Raw genomic sequence first — 24624 nt, 5'->3', positions numbered from 1 at the left:
TACGTTTAAGTGTTTTATACTTCAAAATGTTTAAAAATAGTTTATGCTATTATATACTTTGCTATTGATATTTTATGTTTTAGTGTGAAATAGTGATTTGGAATTTTTTAGAATAACTACATAAATGGATTGGTGAATATTAATTTCAATTGTGGCACAGAATTTGTTTGGGAAAAATTGAAAAAATATGATCTTAGAAAGATTTTTTATGAATATTGTATTGTTGTTTTTAAATAGTATACCATATAGTACTAGTGGTTTTATTCTATGTTATTAGTCGCACATAGGTCTAGTCATCCTATGTATAGTCAAGATATAAGGGAATGCTAATTAAGTTTTGTATCATTCTTTTGGAATGAGGATTGAGTTGTGTGTCACTCTTTCGTAGCTGTAGGATAATAGGTTATTACCATATGAAATAATGATAACTGAGCTTTATGCCATTTTATTAAAATGATGATTGAATTGTGTGACATTCCCTTGTGATCCTGGTTTGTTTGTATCTCTTTACTATCTAGTGTTGTTTTGGGATGTCGCACATCAATTAACAATGCTAGGTATATCGTATAGTATATTTTACATATATCTTTCTAATATACATATATTGGTGGTTTTACTATATTTTCGTTTTTATTTTTATTATTATAATTATATTATTTATTGTCCAGTATTAAATTTATGTTTCAGTTGGTTAGCAATATTTTAAATTCTAAAATAACAAAATGCTCATTTTATGATATTGATTTGAAGTACAAGTCGGGTTTTCTAAAACTGTTTTATAAATGAAAATTTTTCAATTAAAAGTGAGAGTTTGTGTAAAAACTTTTGACGTAATGACTAGTTTCATATCATTAATTTATACCACTTACTGAGTTTGTCACATAGTTTTAAATTTTTAAATTATTTTCTTAAGTCTTAGCTGACAGGTTGCACATACACTACATCTGTCATTTTCATCATCTTTCTAGTATATTCATTTTGTCATATTTTCATCATCGTTGTACAAGAATTATTGATGTATTTTCTTTTCCCACTAGAATTATTATTTATGTTGTTGTTATTCAATCTTAACCTTTTATACTTCTTTTGATTGCTTTGTTAGATTGAACTAATATGTATGACTCTTTATTTTATCTTTCTTTTTTTGGACTTCAGTTGGTAGCTTTGATGTTAGTGAGGTTGATTTTTATGGAAAAATCTGTTTAAGGTATTATTGGTATTTTAACGGTACTATTGGGTTATATCCAAATCTATAAGGAGGTCCCACTAGACATTTCAATAGCAATTTGTGGGGTTTCCTTAGGTTCGACCATTTTGTTTATTTAGAAGGATCTCGAGGGTAGTCTTGCCAATTTGGAATTAGAGCAATAGGTTTATAAATCCTATAATCTAACACTTATATGTCTTTTGCTTTGTTTTTCTTAGCATTGTACCAGTTTTCTAGACTTTGTTTTCTCCGTAGATTTGCTTGGTTTAAGTATTGTATTAAGTTGAACTTGTATTTATTATCTAGATTTTAAAATGCATTCCAAATGTGGTGGACCTAGATGTCAGCAAAAGCTAATAGCACGTATGGCTAAGGCCACCTTAAGGTTGAGCATATTAAGCAGTTGGCAGAAGCTATGGTGAAGGGTATGCGTACCAACCCTTCGCGCCCGATTTAAGCATACTAAGAAGTTGGGTATGTATATCCAAGTTAGAGTACAAATTAGTAATTATTTTTTATATGTTGATTAAATAGGATAATTTTTCTTTGTTTTGGAATTTATGTGGAAACCTCGAAGTCAAACAAAAAAAAATTGAGGAAAAATAGCTAAATGGTTTCAAGATGATCAAAAACAAACATTTATGTATTGGTTATGTGATAAGGTATGGAAAAAATAAACCAATAATATCAATGTTTTAACTTTAGGTTAGTGCATAATTAATTTTTATAATTTTTTCCATTGATTAGATTGAGTAAAGCAAAGTCAACTAAATAATATTATTTCTAAAATTTTAAGATGGATAGTACATGGTCCGCAATAAGTGGAAATTGATACGAACCTAGGACAACCTGCGCCTAAACCCATATTATATTAGCCCGGATCTAATCATGTTCAAGTTACAATGGTCACCTTGATTCCTAACCAACCTATGATTAGAAATATTGGTATATAATAAAGATGCCACAATAGGTGATGGAAGGTCTATTGATAGGTCAAACTAAAACACTCATTCATTAATGGTGTTTTAGGTGTTCAAAAGAACAAAGAGAATTCAATCTCACAAATAATTTTCTGTATAAAATTCAAGCTCGATTTCTCATTGAAAATAAGCCTTTAAATAGGCTTTGAATGAACAAAATAAAACCCTAAAAGGATTAGAAAATTTCGGCCAACATAGAATCCAATTAGGAAATTGCCTAATTTCACACAATTTCCTAATCTAATTTGGATTAATTAATTTTCTTATTTTGAATTAGAAATTAATTAATTTACAATGAAAATAATAACTTTCCTAAACTTATTTATCCAGAAAATAAATAAATAAAAACCAAAAGTAAAGGTAATTTCCCGAAACAAAAAGTAGAAATCAAATTAGGAAACTAGAATACTAGCTTTTTGACTAAGTTGACTTTAACCAATCTTTCAGCAATTTGAGCTCCAAATCAGCTTCTATATGCTTTTTAGGATGCTAACTAAGATTATTATGGAGTCCCACATGTTGCCTTTGCTTGGAGGAAAGAGAAAGAGCCAACTCAGCAAAATACAGTAAAGCCAACGGAAAATACAACAAAACCCGGCCAATTTCTCTCTCATGCGAACACCACTTAAATGACCAGCTTAGCTTCATGCTTGACCAGTTCCCATGACTTCTTAGTGATATCAAGTGAATTTAAAAAGATTTGACCTCATTTTCCACTGTCCAGAATCCATAAATGCACCAAAACCGCTACCCGAGTCCGTATCGGCTTCCACCACTTATACGCTCAAAATAGGTCTTGGATCTTTGGGTATGGACAAGCCCTCTTAAGAATGAATTACTCCCTGGATAAAGGCAGAAAATTTATCCCTAAACCTCTTAGCTTAAGCCCTAGTAATCGATCCGGTCTTCATCCGAATTGGGTCATCACCCTAGTGGGTTGTCAGTTGTGCGGGTTTGGGTGGATTCGCATCAATAATGAAGCATGAAGGATATGAGATTAAAGATGTTCGATTCAATTCCTTGGATAAGGAAAATAAGTGTGTCACTCAGAATAGTGGTGTAAAGGTAGTTACTAAAAGTGAGCATTTTTCTAGTGCTAAGAATAATAACCCTATTCTAGCTGAGATGGCATAATATGGGATAATAAGAGAATTATGGGATGTCAATTACAATTTGCTCCAAATTGTTGTATTCAAGTGTGGTTGGGTCGACAACAATAGTGTGAAAGTTGATGAGATAGGTTTTACATGAGTTGACTAATAAAATTGGATATAAATCTAACCCATTCATTATGGCTTCACAAGTTCAACAAGTATTTTATGTTGAAATCAACTTGATTGTCGATGATCTATAGTTTTAACTCCACAACAACATACTAGTTTTGTCGAAAATGAATTGGTTGAAGAAGATATTGTTGGAGATATTATAATGGTTCATACTCCATTTGTCTTTCAGTTGTCAAGTGTAGTTGAAAGTGATAATGAGGAAGAATGCGAGAATAGTTATATTTGTAATGATTGTGAGGGGATATGGATAAAAAAACATGTCATCTACTAAATAAATTGGTAATTAGATTCATTAATGCATGCTTAATTAATTTTTTAATATTATTTTCAATTAATTTGTGCTAAATTAATTTTCAAAATAGTAATTTAATATAATTGTTGTTATTGTTCGCATGATAAATATATGTAATATTTTTTATTATAGTTTTTGTTAATTATGTATACATTAACTTATGCTTTTTTTATTTATTTATTATTGTCAATTAATTTGTGCTAAATTAATTTTCAAAATAGTAATTTAATGGAATTGTTGTTATTTTTCTCATGATAAATATATGTAATATTTTTTTGTTAATTATGTGCACATTAAATTATGCTTAAATAATTTTAGGTTATTATTGTCAATTAATTTGTGCTTAATTAATTATCAAATTAGTAATTTAAAGAAATTATTGTTGTTATTGTTCTCATGATAAATATATGTATATTTTTTTATTATATTTTTTGTTAATTATGTGTACATTAATCTATGCTTAATTATTATTTTTTTTATTGTCAATTAATTTGGGCTTAATTAAATTGTTAATTTATTATTTATGCTATTATTGTTTCAATTATTTTTTGTTCTCATTCTTTTGATGTAGATTTATGGATCCATTTTATCAACATACCCTCCCAAATGATGACGATAGATTATCATCTAGTGATGGAGCTGGACCGGATATTCCAACTAAAGAACATAAAAGAAGAGGACCTACAATGATGCAAGGTCTTAGGAAGGATGTAAGAGGAAGAAAAAATTTGGAACTTCAATATAATGAGATTGGAGTTGCTCTCAACCGTGTAAAGTGCAAATTAATAATTTGGAGGAGTCATTGGTCCAAAGTACAATACCAATTAGTATACCTAATTGGAAAACAATGATAAAACAATTGAAAAAGAACCTATGGGATTCAATAAAGGTAATACATTATTTTTTTATTGGATATTTAGTTATGAATTTTAATTACTTTTTTTTAACTTAATTTATAATTAAATTTATTGTAATTGATTTAACTATTATAAATATATGATTTAACTTATATTATAAGTATAATATGATTTTTTAGTATATTAATTAATATACGATTTAACTTATATTAATTTCTTTGTATGCATTTTTTTTTAGTTTCTAATTTGTCATATTTAATTGGTTAATTAATGTTAGTAAATATATTTTCAATTTGCAGCAATATTCAATAAATATGAGGCACTTAAGAAGGAAACTTTTAAAGATTGTGGGGTGAAGTAGAGAAAATTTAAGAGTTATTTGTACACCAAATATTTTCAACCATATTTTGAAATACTCGAAGCATTTAAGCATCCACCTTAAATGTATCAATTCATAATCCAAGACATGTGGAATGAATTTCTAAAATAAAGACTGATAGAAGAGTTCAATGTATATTTATATATATTTATCAAATGTACAAAAGCTTAAGTTACTTATATAATTTTGTTGTCATTAATTACTTAAAAATATACTTATATTATTTATTTGAAATTAATTACTTAATTTTCTAATGTGTATATGTGTTTATAATTTTGTACGAACTAAATGAGCAACAATCTTAAAGAAGAAAACTAAAAAAGTATCCTCATAAAATGGGTGCATTAAGATATGTGAAATTGGAAAAAAAAAAAACAAAAAAACAAAAAAACAATGGTATATGTTCTATTTATAACTGAATTTAACTATATATGTATTTTTTTTATTTTATTCACATGGCATTTGTAATACCCTGTCCCCAAATACACCGGAATTTTTCTCACGTTGACTGAGCTTGACCGAATTGATCGACGTTGATAGAGTGGAGCCCATATTGACATTTTGTTCTAGATAGAGTTTCACATTTGCCAAAGCATCATTGCAAAGTACACATCGATCCGAGTTCATGGACTAGTAGCACGTAAAAAATGGAGCTACAGTTTGAAAGTTATAAGCAAAACAAGTTGCAGTCTGAACTATTCGAGTGCTGCCGTGTTTGAATTTTTGTTCTTGTAAATTTCTTTTTTTTTACTCATATATGGTTTTAAAGTACTCATCAATAAGACTTCATAAAGCAGCGACATGCTTAATTTGAACATTTGGTTAGAAAGTTATGGACCTGCAAAATTTTTTCGAGATAACGTTTACCGTGCATCAATTTGTGCATATACACAATGTCCAATGACACTGTCCATGTGTCAAGAATTTGACCAATCCTGTGAGTGCACAGTGGCACCCACGGGTGGTGTTTTTACTGGTTGATGGGGTGTGTGTGAGGTAGAGAAAGAGGAGAGAGAGGAGAGAGAAAAAGGAAAAAGGAGAGAGAAATCGATGATCGTTGGCTCGCCATGCTCTGGTCACCACTGGCATGCAAGGGCTGGACCAGCAGGTCAACAGTCTTGAAACTGGTCGACCAGCCAACTTTCAGGGCTAGCACATCGGCAATGTGCTAGGATCGATGTGCTTTCTGGTGGTGGTGCTGTTTACTTTGCCGGCTGATTTCTCCCAATCCGGCCACCCATTTTTGACACCTCCCATACCACCATGTTACCCACCCTATGATCTACCTTTGCACCAGTGGGCGCTGGTGACTTTTTCTAGTGACCATGGCTGCTCACCGAAATTCTTCGTTCCGGCGAGTTTCCAGTAACACCACCCATCTATTCCCCCCTATTTTAACCTTCCTCCCTATTTTAACCTTCCTAAACCCAAATTCAAGATCCATTTCCTCCAAATAAAAACAGATTGGGAGATTCAAAGACATTTAGTTCTGACCCTTCCCAGTTGGATTCCGGCCACCACCGGTCCAATCTCCGAGAGGTAAGGCCTAATCCATGATCCTCGTGTTACAAGCTTGGTTTTGGTATATAATTTGTGTATTTTGGACAATGTTTATGTTAGCTTCCCCAAGTAACCCGTGTATGTTATACCCCGATTAAAATATTATTTTAATCAATATTTTGCATTTTTGATATTTTAGGCACATGTTTGAATAATGAGAACCAATCCCCGTAGAGGATCTTGAGTGATCCTTTTTAAAAAGTATTTTGGGGGTTGATAAAATACATATTGTGTTAATTAAATTTCTGAAACATATTATATGTTTAATATTTAAGCAAAATTGTTATTTGAATTTATGAAGCCTAATTTATTTTGATTTTAAAATATATGTCACTGCAAATTTATATTTTGGTTTTAAAGAAAATTATGGTTTTAATTTTTTGTTAAATTTTATTGTTGGATTTATTGTGCAAACCAAAAAATGTATTTATGTGATTTTAATGATATTTTGTATAAATTAATTTTAAGGATCTAAGAAAAATATTTGTATCAAATTATTGAGCTCAGAATTTGCATTTATGCATTTAAATACTTATGGATTTGGTTTTATGATGTTGAAAAATTGGTGTATTTATACTGATGGATTTATGACGATGGTTTAAAAGGACAAGTGGAATTTTATGGGTTTAAATTGTGTACTAAACCCGTTGCACTTTATAAAAAATTTTATATTTGTAAGATGCATGGTTTTATGATTTTAGATGCACCATACAATACTAGTATTCAGTATTATATATGGTAGTCCTATGGATGCCATGGATCTGAGGGTTGGCAAGTATTATATAGTAAGCATCAACCGCCCCCCTTCATGGCTAGAATGATTGTTATAAGCATTGACGCCGTTAGGACACCAAGGTGACCATTTGCAAGTTTTTCTCTTTAACCTTCCCGTCAGAGTGGTACTTAGGACACTGATATTGCCTGGCACTACTGGTATATAGTGTGATGTGTTAAGTAGTTTTGTCGATAAGATTTTTAAGCAAAATGTTTTAAAGTGTATTTAATCATGTTTTATCATTTATTTCAATTGATGTTTTAAATGTATTTTATTTATTTCAAATTGATGTTTTAAATTGTATTTTATCATATTTTTATTGTTTGTTTCAAATTGATGTTGTACAATGCATTTTATCATAATTTTTATTTTTATTTTAAATTGATGTTTTAAAATTTCATTCTATCATGTTTTTATTATTTATTTCAATTTGAGATATTAACATGAATTTATTGTCTTTTATTATCTATTTCAAATTGAGTTTTTAAATTAGTTAAACTATTCTTTTATTACTTCATTGATTTAACTAATCAAGATTTTATAAATTATATAATGAAGTTAATTTTGTTTTTATATTAAATTTTTCTTATATAAATTTACTATGATTTTTTTTTCAACCTTTTGACGTTTTATTCTTATATAAATTTAAGATGAATTTTATTGCATTTTAGTATCCATTTTAAATTAATTAAAACATTTCTCTTTTTTTTCATTGATTTATTTAATCAAAATTTTATAAATTATTACTTTCACCTTTATGCCAAATGTTTCTGATACAAATTTTATTTGTGATTTCATTTTATCTTATGATGTTTTATTCTAAATCTAATAATTTGTTACTAAATTCAATGTAATTTTTTTATTTTGAATTATTTGTATTTTATTTACTTATTTATTTCCTTGATTTTGTGGTATAAAAATGATGGGTTTTGTGAAAACCGTTTTAAAAAGGGGAACCTTTCCAACTAAGTCAAATGGTAAGTGCTTTGAGAGAAAATCTTCATTTTCACCTATTCATTATTTTTAACTACTTATTATTTATTTATTTAATTAAGTTATTATCATTAATCACCTTATTATGTATATTATTATTATTATTTATGTAGTAGTTGAGGTCACTCAATTGGATGATTAGCATTTTATTATTATTTTTTTAAATACGTTCCCCTCGGTCCAAGTTAATAGACGTTGACCATCTGGGGTGAGTTCGACGTCTTTGTTCATTGCTGCACTTGAAGCCTTTTTCTTTCCTTTTCTTCCTATCTTGTAATATTTCTTTATATCTTTGTGTTGTATCAAATTTTATACTTAATTATAAAGCCTATGATGCTTTGTATACTGTATTAGACTATTAACTGTTTAATATTATACCTGTTCCCTATGTTGTATTATATTGAAGTGCTGAAATTTATGGAATTATTTGTAATAAGATAGGAGGAATAAGGTGGTGATTTTTGAAGTGTGTTTTCTGTACAGAGAAATTTATGGCATGTCAAACCCTTTGGAGAGATGCTACAAGATTTTCCTTTGGAAGGTCCAATAAGATTTCCCTAGGATCAGGGCTTATCTAAGATTTCAATAAGGGATTCTGGATGGGTCCTAATAGCATTATTAATATTCATTTGTAAATTTTGTAGCGAATTGAAAGAGGCGCTAAAAAATACATGGATGGAAAAAATGGAAAATAATTGAAGAAATTGAAATTTTGGTGGAAAAAATTGTGAGTATTTATTTACATAAAAATATATAATCATAATGTTTAACTATTACTTTTTACCTCATATGATTAATTTTATAGTTTATTTATTGTTATGATTGAAATATAGATATTTCTGTTTAGTTTTAAATTTTATATTTTTTTCATTCACTTAATTATGCTTAATTTTATTATTATTGTTGCCATGCACAACATATTAATTTTTAGTTAAATGTTGTAATTTTTTAATCATTTAATCATTTAATATATATTGTTAAATGTCCTAAGGGAGAAGACAAAGGAAGGAAAAATAAGTCTTCACCTTCAGATGATATACTTACAAAAGTTTTGCGGATCAATTAGTATGGAAGTCGGCTTAGGAGTAGAGGCAAAGGTTATACAGTGACTAATTTTTCCACACACCTAGGCAAAGTTCACAAAAAAGAATAAATCCAAGGAGAGTGAGAGAGGTACCATGCTATAACATGTTATTAGTGGTTTTTTGGGGATCATTCAAAAGAAAGATGACATTGAAAGATTAGTGAGTTAGTATTTGCATGTAGTATTAACCTACAGTCTTAGCCCCATAGACCTGGACAACAATCTTCGTATGGAGACGTATCACATGCTCATACTCATACTCAGTTACCACATGGAGACCGTGTAGTACATGACAACTATGTTGCTGATCTAGGGACCCACCATTTACTACTAGGTTTGATGCTCCTCTTATTAATTAATTACCTATAACATCTTCAGAGGTATTATAACAAAAAAACCCAATATAAATTTACAATTAATATATATATGTTTAATTTTAATTATTTTCATTCATTTTATTATATTTATTTTTAATTTTGTAATCATTATTGCTAAAGAGAAGTATATAAATATATTTTTTTATCACTTTTAATTTTTATTGTTTCAAAAAATATACATAATTTTTTCTTTGCACAAGACAGTGTTGACAATATAGTAGCACATGATACTTTGGTTCCTTCTATCTCATTGGATGTGCGTCATGGTGTTATGTAGACCAACAAAATTTGAAAGCCACTAACGATTAGATGATTGATGGATTTGCCCTTTACCTGTACCATCATTCGTTATTAGATGTGTTAGTGATGTAGAAGGGGCCTTTAATAAATGGCCTAGATATCTTGCTATTTTAACATTAGATAAGATATCGTTTGATGCAATTGTATATAATAATTTATATATATATATATATATATATATATATATAGGTGTGTGTGAATAATAATTTGCTTTTGTTATATTAACATTTTGTTTATTGATATTTATAGGAAAGTATAAAGAAAAAACATGTTACATGTAGGGAAGCACTTTGTAAGGATGATCCATGTGATGATGATTCTGCCTTATCAATAGTTATCCCATGGATCGGCTAGTTGTTACATCGGATTAATGATTTTGATATGAATTATTTATGCACACTTCATATGATTGAAGGAACTATGGGGTATGAACAAGATTTTTGCATATCAAAGAACAACATAACTAAGTTTTATTCCATGCATGAATTATCTTCTGAGTGCATCTTGTTCTACATAAGGTAACTTAAATTTAAATGTGTTTATTACTAATTTTTTAGAGCAATTAATTATAAATGTGATTATATAAAATTAAATGTGATTATATAAAATTATATTTACTTGTAATTTGATTATGTAATGGCAATATAGGAGCATAAGCTGAAGGAAATTATTACTTTGTTCATCCTGCTATCATTGCACCAATTGGTTAGGCAAATGCTCATGCGAAAACAATAAATATATTGAGTATATGGCAACATACAAGACAATGTCATATATGGTTCTTTCTATATTGTGCAAGGTATGTTATGTTAAGTTATAATATATTTTGTTACATAATTAATTTAATTATGTGCTAAGTTAACTAATAATTTATGGATTTTTTTAGCAATTAGTGGATGTTAAGTGCTGTTGATATCTACGTAAGCAGTAATATGGTTTTATGATTCATTGAAGAATCATATTTCTAAGGACTTCACATCTTTGCTCCATGAGTAGGTTAATTAAATAATATTTTGTTTAATTAATTGTATAATAACTTTTCATAATATTTAAATTGAATTTAAATATTTATATTTGTATAGTAATTCATTGAATGAAATCAAAGGAAGACAGTAGAAAAAAAGCTTCTATGGCAAAACAACACAAAGGTAATTATTATATTTAAAGTAAGCATTAGTTGTTAATTTACATACTTGTTATGTTACATATCTATTATTTAATATTGTATTTAAATTAATGTTTATGAATTTAAACTCCTAAGCAGCCTAGAAACACAAAATATGGTTATTATATCATTATGATAATGAAGGATATCATTAAGAGAAATGTTCCTCATCAAAACTTACGAATAATGATAATTTTAACATTTTAATAATTATTTACTTTATACCAATTATTATTTATTTATTTTTTATGTTTAATAATTTTTTGACATAATTACTAATGCGAATATGCTCGAACCCACACAAACGACAATCTGCTGGGGTGCTGACCCATTATGGATGAAGGCCGGGCCAATCACTAGGGCTCAAGCTAAAAAGTTTGTGGAAAACCTTGCTTCCTTTATCCAGGGAGTAATTCATTCTCAAGAAGGCTTGTCCATTCCCGAAGATCCAAGACCTGCTTTGAACATACAGGTGGTGAAAGCCGATACGGACCTCGGTAGCGGTTTTGGTGCATTTATGGAATCCAGTCAGCATGAAAGGTTGCAATGCTTCATGGATTAAATACATATGTCTAAGAGGTCATGGAATCAAGTCAAGGCAGCTTCAAAGGCATCCAAAAAGGGGCCGTGCGCACAACATGACAATTTGGTCGGTTTTGCTGTATTTCCGCTGACTTTACTGTATTTTGCTGAGTTGGCCTTTTCTCTTTCCTCCAAGAAAGGGCAACGTGTGGGACTTCATAATAAGCCTATTTGGAATCCTAAAAAGCATATGGAAGCTGATTTGGAGCCTAAATTGGTCAAAGATTGATCAAAGTCAACTTAGTTAAAAAGATAGTATTTTAGTTTCTTAATTTGGTTTTTACTTTTTGTTTTAGGAAATTACCTTTACTTTTTGGTTTTTATTTATTTATTTATTTTCTGTATAAATAAGTTTAGGAAAGTTAATATTTTATTATTTTCATTGTAAGTTAATTAATTCCTAATTCAAAATAAAAGAATTAATTAATCCAAATTAGTTTAGGAAAGGAGAGAGAAATTCGGCCATGCTTCGTTTCCTAATCCTATTGACCGGTTTTTCCTTTAGCTTTTAGGATTTTATTTTTTTTTCTTTTAGCCTATAAAAGGGCTTGTTTTTTAGGAAGGATACACTATTAATAATATTCAGAATTTGTTTTTGTGAGATTGAATTTCTCTTTATTCTTTTGAACACCTAAAACACCATTAGTGAATGAGTGTTTTAGTTTGACTTATCAATAGGATATCCATCACCTATTGTGGCGTCTTCATTATACCAAGGTTTCTAATCACAGGTTGGTTAGGGGTTGAGGTGACCATTAGAACTTGAACATAATTAGATCTAGGCTAATATAATACGGGTTTCGGTGTAGGTCGTCTTAAGTTCGTATCAATTACTTGACCACACGATGATGTCAACCAATTTAAAGCTAAATGGACATTAGTCATGATCTCAAACATTTAATCTCAATGAGTATTGTAGCTTAATTGCTTTTGTTTCTACATAATCAAATAGTAAAATTATTATTTGAAATAATATTCAATTTATTAGAATATTTTTTTATTATGCAATATTTATTTGAATTTTTTTTTGTCTATTATTTATCTTGCATGAAACTATTAAACAATTTTAATTTGACAAAACTAAACACAATATTTAAATTTAAAAAAAAAAAAAACTAAAACAAAGATGATGCTTTAAAACAAAAACATCGTTGTATAATAGGAAATCAGGAGTCATTTTCATTTCAAAAACCTCACTAAAATCAACATTAAGTGACACTTTTAAAAAGAAAAATATCACTAAATCTATATCAGGTGACGCTTGAATAAGCCCAACGTCATTAAATACCATATCAAAAAACGCTAAAAAAATACAAGTGTTGCTAAATAGTATATCAAGCGATGCTTTAAACCATGAAAGCGTCACTAATTTCCATATCAGGTGATGCTTTGAACAATGAAAGCTTTGCTAATTACCATATCAGGCGATGCTTAACTTATAAGCGTCGCTAAATACCAAATCAAGTGACACTTCTTTTAAACAAAAGCACCGCCAAATATTGCTTTGGGTGATGCTTTTGTCAAGACCCATATAGGATTCCTAACCTAAATCCTAAATAAGCCCTAATCCCAAAAGAAACCCTACAAGACTGTCCCATAGAAAATCCGACGGCATCTACCATAAGGGTTGAGCATGCCCCAAAAATTTCCTACACAAAAACACTCTCCTATATCATACCACTTTATTTCTCCCGCCTTATTACAAGAGCTTTTCACAAATTTTCAAGACTTCTATAAAAATAGTACATGGATATAGATTTCCACAAATTTTCAAGACTTTTGGTGACGAAAAGGTGATGAAATTGTGGATGACCATCAAGAGGGAAATCCATAAGAAGGTGATGAAAAGGCGCTTGAAGACTTTGGGAATGACAAAGACAATGGATGAGAAGGAAATAGGCTTGGAGGTGTAGAGGGAGGCCACAGTGAAGACCACTGCAACAGTGGAGAGGAAAGAGAAAGCAAAGAGGAAGATGAGGTAGCAAAACTTAGAGATGAGCAGAATGGTCTATCTATGGTGGCTCTAGCTTGGGTCAGCAGATGGGTTGTTGAGCTGAGCGAAAAATGGGTGGGTTAAGAGTGAGTGAGCTAAGATTGCAAATGAGAGAGAGAAAATTAGGATCAAGGTGATAAGGTAAAATGTCTTTGGAGATTGTTTAAGGATTGAGATTGATTCCTTAGGATATGTGGGACGCCTAAGAATTAAAGCTCCTCTGGGGATAGATCCATTAGAGATTTGATTGGTAAGAAAGAAAATTCAAAAAAGAAAAAAAAAAACAGAAAGAAGATGAGAGAAAATAATAAAATAAAAAAAAAGAAGAATTGAGAAAGAGAAAAATATATATATATATATGAGTGGTTTTTTACTTTGTAATTTGTGTAGCTATTTTAGCTTCTAAAGAAGTAAGAAGAAAAGCATATGAGAATGAGACAGAATTATTGAACTGAATAAGCATATCATACGTATTTTTCTAGTCCACTTTTTTGGAAATATTTTAAAATTTATATCTAATAATAGCTTATTTTGTTTAAAATTGATTTTATGAGGGATGTGAATGAAATTGATTTATGTTTAGAAGTTGAAAAAGATGATTTTGTCATTTAAGGTGCCACATAGGAGAGAGAAAATGGTTCGATAGATGTACTTCATCTGTAAGGGTGCTGAATGTAATATTCAAAACCTAAAAGATTAGATCTAAATTGTGGCAAACCTCAAAGGAGGTATATTAAATTTTCCCTAATAGTAATAATAATAATAAATGTTAATAACAATAACAATAAAGACAATCATAATAAATACAATAATAATTAGCGATAGTGATAATAATAATTATAAAAAAAATAAAGACAATTAATAAAGACAAATAATAATAATAATAATAATAATAATAATAATAATAATAATGATTACGATAATAATTAACAATAATACCAATGATAAATAATAATAATGATAAAAATAATAACAACAACAATAATAATAATAGTAATAATCATAATAATTAATAATAACTACGATAATAATTAATTATAATATCAATGATAAATAATAGTAATAATAATAATAATAATAACAATAATAATATTAATAACAATAACAATGATAAATAGTAATAATAATAACAATAATAATAATAATCTCATAACAATTAATAATTTTAATAATAATAACAATAATAACAAACAAGGGTAATAATATAAATCAAAATTATGAATAAATAAGATAAAAATAAAATAAAGTAAAATAAAATTTTTAAATTCTATATATATTATAAAATATGCACACTCGTAGCAGAGGTACGTACAATACCATATAACATGCTAATATGCAATCGCATAATATCAACTGTCGCAGATACACTACTATCAATACGATTTGAGATGGTTGTCTATAATGGCCGTCCGACCCCCTAGACTCGTAGGCAGCAGAGTTATGAGGCTAAACTATTCATGGGCTGATCGGATCATTGCCCCCATACGGTGTGATATAACCCTAAAGTTAAGAGTGTTCGGGTGAAAGCAATCTTGGAATGGATGACCCTTTCAATGAAACTCTAAACGAGAAACATCATACTAAGTGTGGTGGGTAAATTGAGAACAATATTAGTAAAGAGTAAGAGTGAAAAGTCCTCTTATAATGCTGAGGTGTTTTTAGAGCGATTAGTTTCACGGTTCGAAAGAACTTAGGTGAGAGCAATCCTAAGATGGAGACAGCAATCATTTTAAACCCCGAAATTAAGTGTGCTCAAGTGAAAGTAACCTTAGGATGGATAACCCCTTCTGTGAAGCTTCAAATGAGAAACTCCATACCAAATGTGGTGGCTAAATTGAGAATAATATGAGTGGAGAGTGACAAGTCCTCTTATAATGTCAAGGCATTTTCAGAGCGGTTAGCTTCACAATTTGAAAGAACTCAGGTGAGAGCAATCCTAAAATGGGTGACCTCCCTTGGGAAGCTCTCAACAAAAAACCCCATACTGACTGTGATGAAGGCAAGGAATTACATCCCGGGGCAACGCTGCATCTAGAACTTGTTGTTGAAATTAGATCATGCATAGATAAATTTCTCCTTGTCTTTTAGCAATTTGTTTGTTCTCATAATTTGTTCTTGGTAATATCTAGCGAAATTAGTAGCCACTGAACATTGTTTGCTGGTTTAAATAGCAATCTAGTATCTATCTTTGAATATCGAGCTGGGCTCCTGGGAAACTCTGAATAAAAGATTCCATACTGACAATTGCTAATTGGAGATAATATTGTTAGAGAATGACAACTTCGCCAATGAAGACAGGGTATTACATCATGGGACAACAGTGCATCTAAAGCTTGTTGCTGAAATTAGATCATGGATAGATAAATTTCTCCTTGTCTTTTAGCAATTTGTTTCTTCTCATAATTTGTTCTTGGGTAATATCTGTTGAAATTAGTAGCCCGTGACCGTTGTTTGCTGGTTTAAATAGCATTCTAGTATCTATCTTTGAATATTGAACTGGACCACCAATTATATACCTAAGCAAGAGGTTGACATATATTGTGATTAATTAATTAGTGGTGGAAAACTGTTTTTGCTCTTTTCCAAATGTTGCTTTAAAATATCATTGCCAACAACTTTTAACAACGATACAAAATTTGCTAAATGCGTTTTCTACGAATCTCTGGTGATACCATTTACGTGTCTATAAGTGCACCAATATTAGACCAAATGCTATATTAAAAAGCAAATTCACAAAAAGGGATTATATATATATGTATTTGGTGGACCTACTATTTTTTTTGTTTTTTTGGGTAAATGTGGACCTTCTATTCCACAACAGTGATAACATCTTCGAAAGGAAAATCAGTGATACGATTAATGAAGCCATTGAAGTGGAATATTTTTTTTTTTTTTTTTTTTTTTGTCCTACTGCTTCTCGTACCTGTGATCTAGTGGTCATAACTCACCCATTGTATGGGATACAATCAAATATTGTAAGCGTATTAACATAACCTAATCCATACTTCGAGGATGACTACTACATAAAAAATAAAAATAAAAAAAATCATTAGCCATAATTAAGTCAACTTTGAATAGGCATACAAAAAAACAATTGTATCATGTTTAGCTTAGAGCAGAGATTAATGGTATTTTTTTTTTCCTATGGTCCTTTTTTTGGCATTTTATTTATTTATTTTTTATTTTGTGGTCTTGGAGATGGGTATGGATTGATGATCACATAATTTGTTTGTTTTACTTTTTTTTTTTTTTTTTTTAGCTTGAATGTTTTACCTTTTCTTTTTGTTGGATTAGCAGTCATCCATCACACAATTTAATATGCATGAAAATTGATTTTGGCCTTTAGGATGAGTAATCAATAAAAATATAAACATTAAACCGCATAATAATATTCTTTCGGTAAACATTTTATATGGTAATGACCACTGGAATTAAAATAATTGCTAATACAGTCTACTTACACAGTGATGTAGTATATATTTGGGTTCATATGTAATGCAATCCTTTTTTTCCCCAGAAACTATAATGCAATTTTTAATTTGTTGTATCATATTGTACATTTTATGTAGGATTGTCAACATCATTGCCTCCTCAATTTTCAGCAGATTTTGCAATTGCACCATATATTTCATGTTTAACATCTATACCCTTTTAATTTGTAGTATTTTAGCAGTAATGTCTCCGAGCATTTTTTTTGTTGCAGGTTTAGCACTATTAAGCTGCCAAAAAACTGCAAATTCAAGAAACATAGGTGCCAAACATGAAACGTATGATGCAAATTGCAAATCCGCCGAAGGTTTACAGGGAAACAGTGCCAAAAACACTTTTATATACTCTACTGGTTAAAGTCTGACAGGTTTATAGTTGTGAAAACAAAAATGAGCCTACAAAATGATCGGATCTATACTGAGAGAAAGAAAAAAATATCAATGTGCTATAATATTAAGTGGAGTAAAAAATTAAGAAAAAATATAAAATTTTCATTTTTTTTTTTAAAAAAGATCTATTGTGATCTATATAACAATTTAATTGGTTATCTTAAAATGTTAACTTTTCCGTATTAGATTTTTAATATTAAAAAATAAAATTAAAGTTAAATTTTATAAATTAGTATTGTCATCCATAATTTGTTAATTTGTCAATTTTATAATGTTGTATCTTGTTCTATTCACAATTAAGCACGTAACACTTTGGACCCTTAATGCTTTATTTTACCGTAAAGTATCGTTGCACAAGGTTATACGACATTAAATTTATACTGTGGATGGTTATAGGTCCTTAAATTTAATGACATGGTATCACTATTACATAAGATAGCACCTGTCTAGATATATATATATATATATATATATATAGAAGCTGGGTTTGCTGCCATATGTTTCAAGCATAGAATAAAATGGCAGCTTTCTAATTGATTCCTTTTTTTTTTTTTTTTTTTTTTGTTAACTTCTTTCTCTCCATTATTGCCAGACCATTTGCTCTCATTTGTCATCTTCACCATAAAAAATGACCACTCTGAACTTGGTTTTGGCAGTGGTTTTTTTGTACTTTAGCCTTGCTCGGCTTCAAACTTGTGCTTGGCGGCACCGGCGAGTCGATCTCATAAAAGGGTTTCTTTCCCTGCCACTAAATCAGTCAAATTTTGTCATTCAAAGGCCTTACGATGTGCCTGAAAATGAGCGTTACAGCTTCATCAATGGTGTTCACAGGCTGTGGGTCTACTCGACTGATAAGCCTCATGCTCTTACCAGCCATACTAATCCACGGACCGAAATCCGTATAGCGGTGCGTAAAAGTTCTATATTTATTATACGTAAACCATGAATTTTGAGTTTTTACAGTTCATTTGGAAGAATTCTACATTACACATGCACAAGATTGAGAAGTTCAATGTAAAGAGTTATAGTCAAATGAGTTGACCGAGTTGGTGAACTTCTCACAACTATATTTGGATTGAGACAGTTTTCAAATAAATAATGCAAAAAGGCATATATTAGGAGTAAGACACACCATTCTAGTTATGATTAAGCTTGAAACCCACTTGCATAATTTCTAATTTCTAGCCAAAAATTACCATCTTCGCTTTCCCAAAAAATTGATTAACTAAGTTGTTTAATCATGTACTAATTAAACACTTATTTTTATGGTTTTCAAAACACAGAACTATTATTATTGAAGGCAAATTTTTTCTTTTGTTTCAAAATAAAAATATAAAAATTAATGTATGTAACAATTAAAGTATATAACCAAATAAGTTAAACTTAGAAGGTGTATTTAAAGAAGTGTATTTAATTCAGATTTTAATTGACTTTTGTAGACCTTTAGTGATTGATTTTTGGAGAATTTATAGACTTCTATTGACTTTTATAAAGGTTACAAAACTCTCATCAACTTTTTTTTTTTTAAAGACTTTAATGGAGATTAATAAACTTCTATAAACATTGAAAGCTTCTATAGACATTGATGTAATAAAATTATATTTCACGTCAATAAACAAAAATATCATAAGAATCGCTTTAAAAAAGAAATATTAGTAAGAAAATATAGAAATGAAACTTTATGACTTCTATATTCTATGGTTTTTTTCTTTTTCCCCTTTTTTTTTTTTTGGATTTTTTTTGTATAATCTACAATAATTCTTTTCATTTTTTTTATTATGGAAAAGTAGGCAATAACCAATGGGTACTCTAAGAGAACAGAAATGGCAATGGAATGATGCATAGTAGGGATTCGCTAAAGGGAAACGGGGCGAAAAGGGGAATTTGCTTCTCCACTTTTTATAAATAATATTCAATATTTTTAAAATATGTATATATATATATATATTAGTTTACTAATATAAATATATATTTTTACCAGTAAGTACATGTATAAAATATAAAATATATATACATATATATAATCAGTCTTAATTTAAATCTTTATATTCAATATTTAATTAGGTCTAACATCTCACAATATGTTAAGTAACAAATTTTATCCGGTAATATATTATAGTACATTAAACCTTATCAAATCCTAAACTAAAAATCTACATGATTCAGACTATAAATATATACACACATATATAAGATATCGGTTTTGATGTAGATCCATATGCAAACAATGCACATCATAGCATTACCCTATATATATATATATATATATATATATATATAAATAAGGTTTAAGTTGTAGTCAAGTTAGCAAAGACATGTATATAAATATATTTATAAATGTATATATAAATTTAAATAAATATATATATATATATATATAGGACAGAGAGAACATTCCGATCCCACCCAACAAGTCAACCAACCCCATAGGAGCAGGTCCCTAGGGGGATCCGTGCAATTAGGTCATTTTACGTTTTTTTGTTTTTAATTAAGAAGACTGCCAAAATGACTCTAGGATGATTTAGTTATATTCATTTTATAAGTCTTCAAAAATTTTGGGGTAAATAGATATAGGCAGAGAAATTATTAAACAAATCTTTTCATTTTCGATTTAAAAGTTAAAGATTTAAAATCAATAAAAATAATTGACATTTTAGTTACCATATGACTTTTATATTATTTTAAAAAATCTTAATTAAATATTTTTAAATTTTTATAGACTTTTTAAAAAATTATTTAAAATTTATATTAAATAATTGAAATTTTTATAGAGTCTTCAAAAATTTGTTTAAAATACCATCTAAATTTTAAATTTTATATTAGTCTATAAAAACCAATTAAAATCTTGATTAGGGTTAAATTTTTTATGTGTAGCTTGGATCTAGAAGTTCTCATTATGCAATTTTAGGCGGCAATTTTTTTTTTCCTTTTTTTCTTTTTTTCTGATTGTACAACAGAAAGGGTACCACCTCTTTTTTTTTTTTTAGTGGCTACAAAAGATAGGGTATTAAATATCAATTAATGCATGAGACCAAGAGGAAAAATATAATTCATGGTTCATCCTCTTCCACTTTAAAATCCCATCTACACATTCTACGTTGCCATTTCACGTATCAACCTTTTTCTAGGCATTTCTAAATAATCTCGCATAAAAAAGAGATATGGGTTTCCTCTTAAACATTGCACCTCTAAAATTAGCTACATTCCTTTCATTCATTTTTTGTTCTAGTGGGTGGCCTGTGGATCCAACCCTTGGTTTCGTCCAGCTTCCATTAAACACATCAAACTTTCACATTCAGAAGCCATATGATTTGCCAATAGAAGCTTTGTACATGGAGTCCATAAGCTATGGGTTTAATCCACTGATAATCCTCTCTCCAAAAACAGTCCCACGAAGCCTCGAACAGAGATTTTCATTAGAGTAAACATTCTCGACAACATTTTTCTAATTCTAACCTAGATCGTTTCCTCTGTCCCCCCCACCCCCCTCTCCTTCTCTCTTCTTTTTTTTTTTTTTTTTTTTTCTTTCTTCTTATTTTTCACGTTATAAGTTATCAAAAAAACTTTGCACAAGAAGACAGTTTCGTTTAGGATATAGTGAACTTCATGTGTCGTTTTTTTTAAATAGTGTCTTTTTTTGTTGTTATTGAACTGAGATGAACAGTGGAGTTTCAGATTGGATGGACAATTTGGTTTTTCTTTGCTTATGCATATGTCCAAAATAATGCTCATGCACTAGTTCTTATATTTGTGACATATATAGGACACTGAACTGGTTTTGATACCTTATTTATCAAGAAAAATTACATCCCAATACCCTAATGAGGGAATATCTCACCATTATGTAACAGGACACGACAGAAGCTGCTCAATTCAATCGTAAATTTCAAGAATCAAATAGATAGCCCATCTAAACGTTAGGAAATAATGTTTCACTAATAAGGGACAAAGCAGTTTTTTACAATTTAGTTTTAATATTTTCGTTTTGAAACATTGCGCAATAAGAACTGTTCAACTCTATAATAAATTTGAGCATTACAAGATAGATAATCTTCATTTATAAGTTGAATACCTCACATACAATTATAATAGCTATCCAACTCACAATAAATTTCACAATTTAGCATAATAACAACAATCACTTTTCCATTTTTCCATTTTTTTTTTTTTGGCGAATAATATATATATATATATATATATATATATATATATGTAATGCAGGGATTTGACTATTCTTCAGGAGTATGGCAATTTGAAGGGTATGGATACATTCCATATGGGACATCAGGAGTATGTGTAATGCAAGTTTTCGGTTCAAGCCCTCCTCACGCCACAACTCTCATGCTTAGGACCTATAACGGGACCCTCACTTACTATAGGTCTCCAGTCTTGGTTCCACACATCTACGACCGTTGGTTCAAGTTCAATGTCATCCATGATGTGGACAACTCCACCGTTAAAGTCTACATCGATGGAATTCTGACCTATCAGGCTCCAGGACGTGGTGGGACCTCCCACTATTTCAAATGTGGGGTCTACGCTCAGGATAATAGTTCCTACTACATGGAATCCCGCTGGAAAGGAATCAAAGTATTTAAAAAACCAGGTTATGCTAATGGATACTAGTCTTATCTGCTTGTTATCTCTTTTGGTCGTCAGTTTTTTTTTTTTTTTAACTTGTTTGTTTGTAATCACTTTGTTTGTTGGGAAATTCCAGGAAGGATATTTAAATAAAGATTAGGTGGTGTATTACGTATCTTATATATTTATATATATTATAAACTTCTAGTTCTATAAAATTAATTTTTTTTAAAAATTATCTGATTAGTGTAATTTATTCAAATATTGGAAGACAGGACAAGATATTGCATGTGGTAAGAATATTACTGTTGCATTCAATGGGATCTTTAATATCTAATTCTAGATTGATTGGTGCTAAGTAACAACTCCTCCCATCTTATTCAATTTTAGACCAGGTATTAATGTAACTTAGCGAGGCAAAACTAAACCTAGAAATGACAAAAAGCCAAAATCGCAAAATAGAAATATGAAGGTGGGGAACCAAAAAAAAAAAAAAACTGATAAAGTAAATATATTGGTAGACAGGACAAAATATTGCATGTGGTAAGAATGTTACTGGTGCATTCAATGGGATCTTTAATATCTAATTCCACACTGATCGGTGCTAAGTAACAACTATTCCCATCTTATTCAATTTTTAGACCAGGTATTATGTTTGTGAGGCAAAAATAAACCTGGAAATGACAAAAAGCCAAAAACTCGAAATAGAAAAATGAAAAAAAAAAAAAAAAAAAAAAAAAGCTGAAAAGGGAAATATGGCCCATGCAGGTCTCGAACCTGCGACCTTCGCGTTATTAGCACGACGCTCTAACCAACTGAGCTAATAGGCCATTTTGTCACTTTGGACCATAATATTAAACCTTAACTCTTTCAAAGTAATCCGTTTCTCTATTCCGTACATCAATTCTTTGAAGCAAGGCCGTTCAGTGCAAAACGTACACTCAAAAACAAAATGCTCTTCAAATATATATATATATATATATTCATGATGTAATCCATTCAAATAAACCCTTGTTTTCTTTTCTTAATTTATTTTATCCACGTTGAAACCTTACAAGGCATGCATGCGTGTGCAAATACACTTCAATATATATAGAAGCCAGCATACATATAGCCTGTACCATCTTTTAAGGCCGGGAATTCTGGCCATATTCCGTCGTGTTAGGAGCCACGGTTGATGGCGGAGGTGGCGGCACAACAGAACCGGAGGTGTCAGCGGCATCATCGCAGTATCTGCGGAGGATATTGGTTTCTTGAGTAGTAAAGCCAAGCGCACCCAGCAGCTGAGGCCAGCACTCAAGCTCTATCTTGCGTATAGCACTGCAGCAGCCACGTCCAAGCCTCGTTTCGCAATTGACGAAGAAAATGATGACTTCGCCGGTGCACGATTGGAGCTCGTACAGAGACTCCCAGCAACCGGAGCTGGAGGACGACGACTCGCCCTCCAGCTGTAGACGGGCAAGGAGGGTGGTGGCGGAGGAGAGCCTAAGAGGCCGCGGTGTCATGGTCATGGCCATGGGGACGGTGGTGCATATTAGAACAGCTGCGAGGACTAATTTGCAATTGGTATAAGAGTCATCCATGAGAGATTTTCTTGGAGGATGGACATATAGAAATTTGGAAAATACATGGATTATATATAAGGAGGAGGATCTCCATGAGAAATAATCAAAGGAAAAGTCTAAAGGACTCCAACTGAAAAGAATGTGGAACGAGAGGACGCCATGAGATTTATAAGGAGGTCTTAACTGCGAGCTGGTGTCTGCTATTTGATTAATTATCCGTTATATAATGCAATTTCTTCTTCTTTTTTTAATTTTTCCTTTTTCTTTCGATGTTAAATTTTATTTAAATTGTGCAAATTGTAAATAGTTTCAGTTGAATTAACAACTCAATATCAAATTAACTATGTTAATAATTGACTAATTTTAAGCCCATAACAAAAGAAACAACAACTTTAAACCACAAAAAAAAAAAAAAAAAGGAAAAAAATATATGTTATTTAATATTTAGCCCAATGTTTTTGACCTAAATATATATTGCTTGTATATTAATTTAATTAATTTAAAGTTTTTATTTTTTGCTAAAAAGTTGTTCATTTTAGTCTATAGCACCATAAATTATATACTTTTATAAGTTTTATTTCTACACTATTTAATAAATGTAAAAAAGGTTTGTATACAGTGTGTATATATATGTAGTAATAAGCATTAATTCTATCAAAAGTTGAACTGTCTAATTCTGCAGTTGCTTTTGCATTTGTGATTTTCGTTTTATTAAATCAACCGAATAATATATTAATATATTTTTGCTATTAAATGCACACATGCTAACG

General features: G+C 29.9%; 2 protein-coding genes and 1 non-coding gene across 4 annotated transcripts; 1 reads left to right on the top strand and 2 right to left on the bottom strand.

Annotated features, from left to right (window-relative positions):
- The first annotated feature begins 18246 nt into the window (after window positions 1-18246).
- LOC107425510 (citrate-binding protein) lies at window positions 18247-22466 on the top strand. Of its 2 annotated transcripts, none has more exons than XM_060819164.1 (2): window positions 18247-18615; window positions 19499-19684. In XM_060819164.1, the coding sequence occupies exons 1-2, from the start codon at window positions 18337-18339 to the stop codon at window positions 19544-19546; spliced, it is 327 nt and encodes a 108-aa protein (XP_060675147.1). In that variant the 5' UTR covers window positions 18247-18336; the 3' UTR covers window positions 19547-19684. The 2 variants fall into 2 exon arrangements, with proteins under 2 accessions (XP_060675147.1, XP_015891004.3); XM_016035518.4 differs by lacking the exon at window positions 19499-19684 and adding an exon at window positions 21930-22466 and having other exon boundaries at window positions 18250-18615.
- Window positions 22467-23045: 579 nt separating this feature from the next.
- TRNAI-AAU (transfer RNA isoleucine (anticodon AAU)) lies at window positions 23046-23119 on the bottom strand. The gene has a single exon. It is a non-coding gene; the product is annotated as a tRNA-Ile (tRNA).
- Window positions 23120-23161: 42 nt separating this feature from the next.
- Window positions 23162-24214, bottom strand: LOC125423905 (egg cell-secreted protein 1.4). The gene has a single exon (XM_048479744.2). The coding sequence runs from the start codon at window positions 23870-23872 to the stop codon at window positions 23417-23419; it is 456 nt and encodes a 151-aa protein (XP_048335701.2). The 5' UTR covers window positions 23873-24214; the 3' UTR covers window positions 23162-23416.
- Window positions 24215-24624: the final 410 nt, after the last annotated feature.

Source organism: Ziziphus jujuba, chromosome 7, assembly GCF_031755915.1.
Source record: "Ziziphus jujuba cultivar Dongzao chromosome 7, ASM3175591v1".
Taxonomy (NCBI): domain Eukaryota; kingdom Viridiplantae; phylum Streptophyta; class Magnoliopsida; order Rosales; family Rhamnaceae; genus Ziziphus; species Ziziphus jujuba.
Note: the sequence above shows the minus strand (reverse complement) of the source record. Positions and strands in the feature narration are given on the sequence as shown.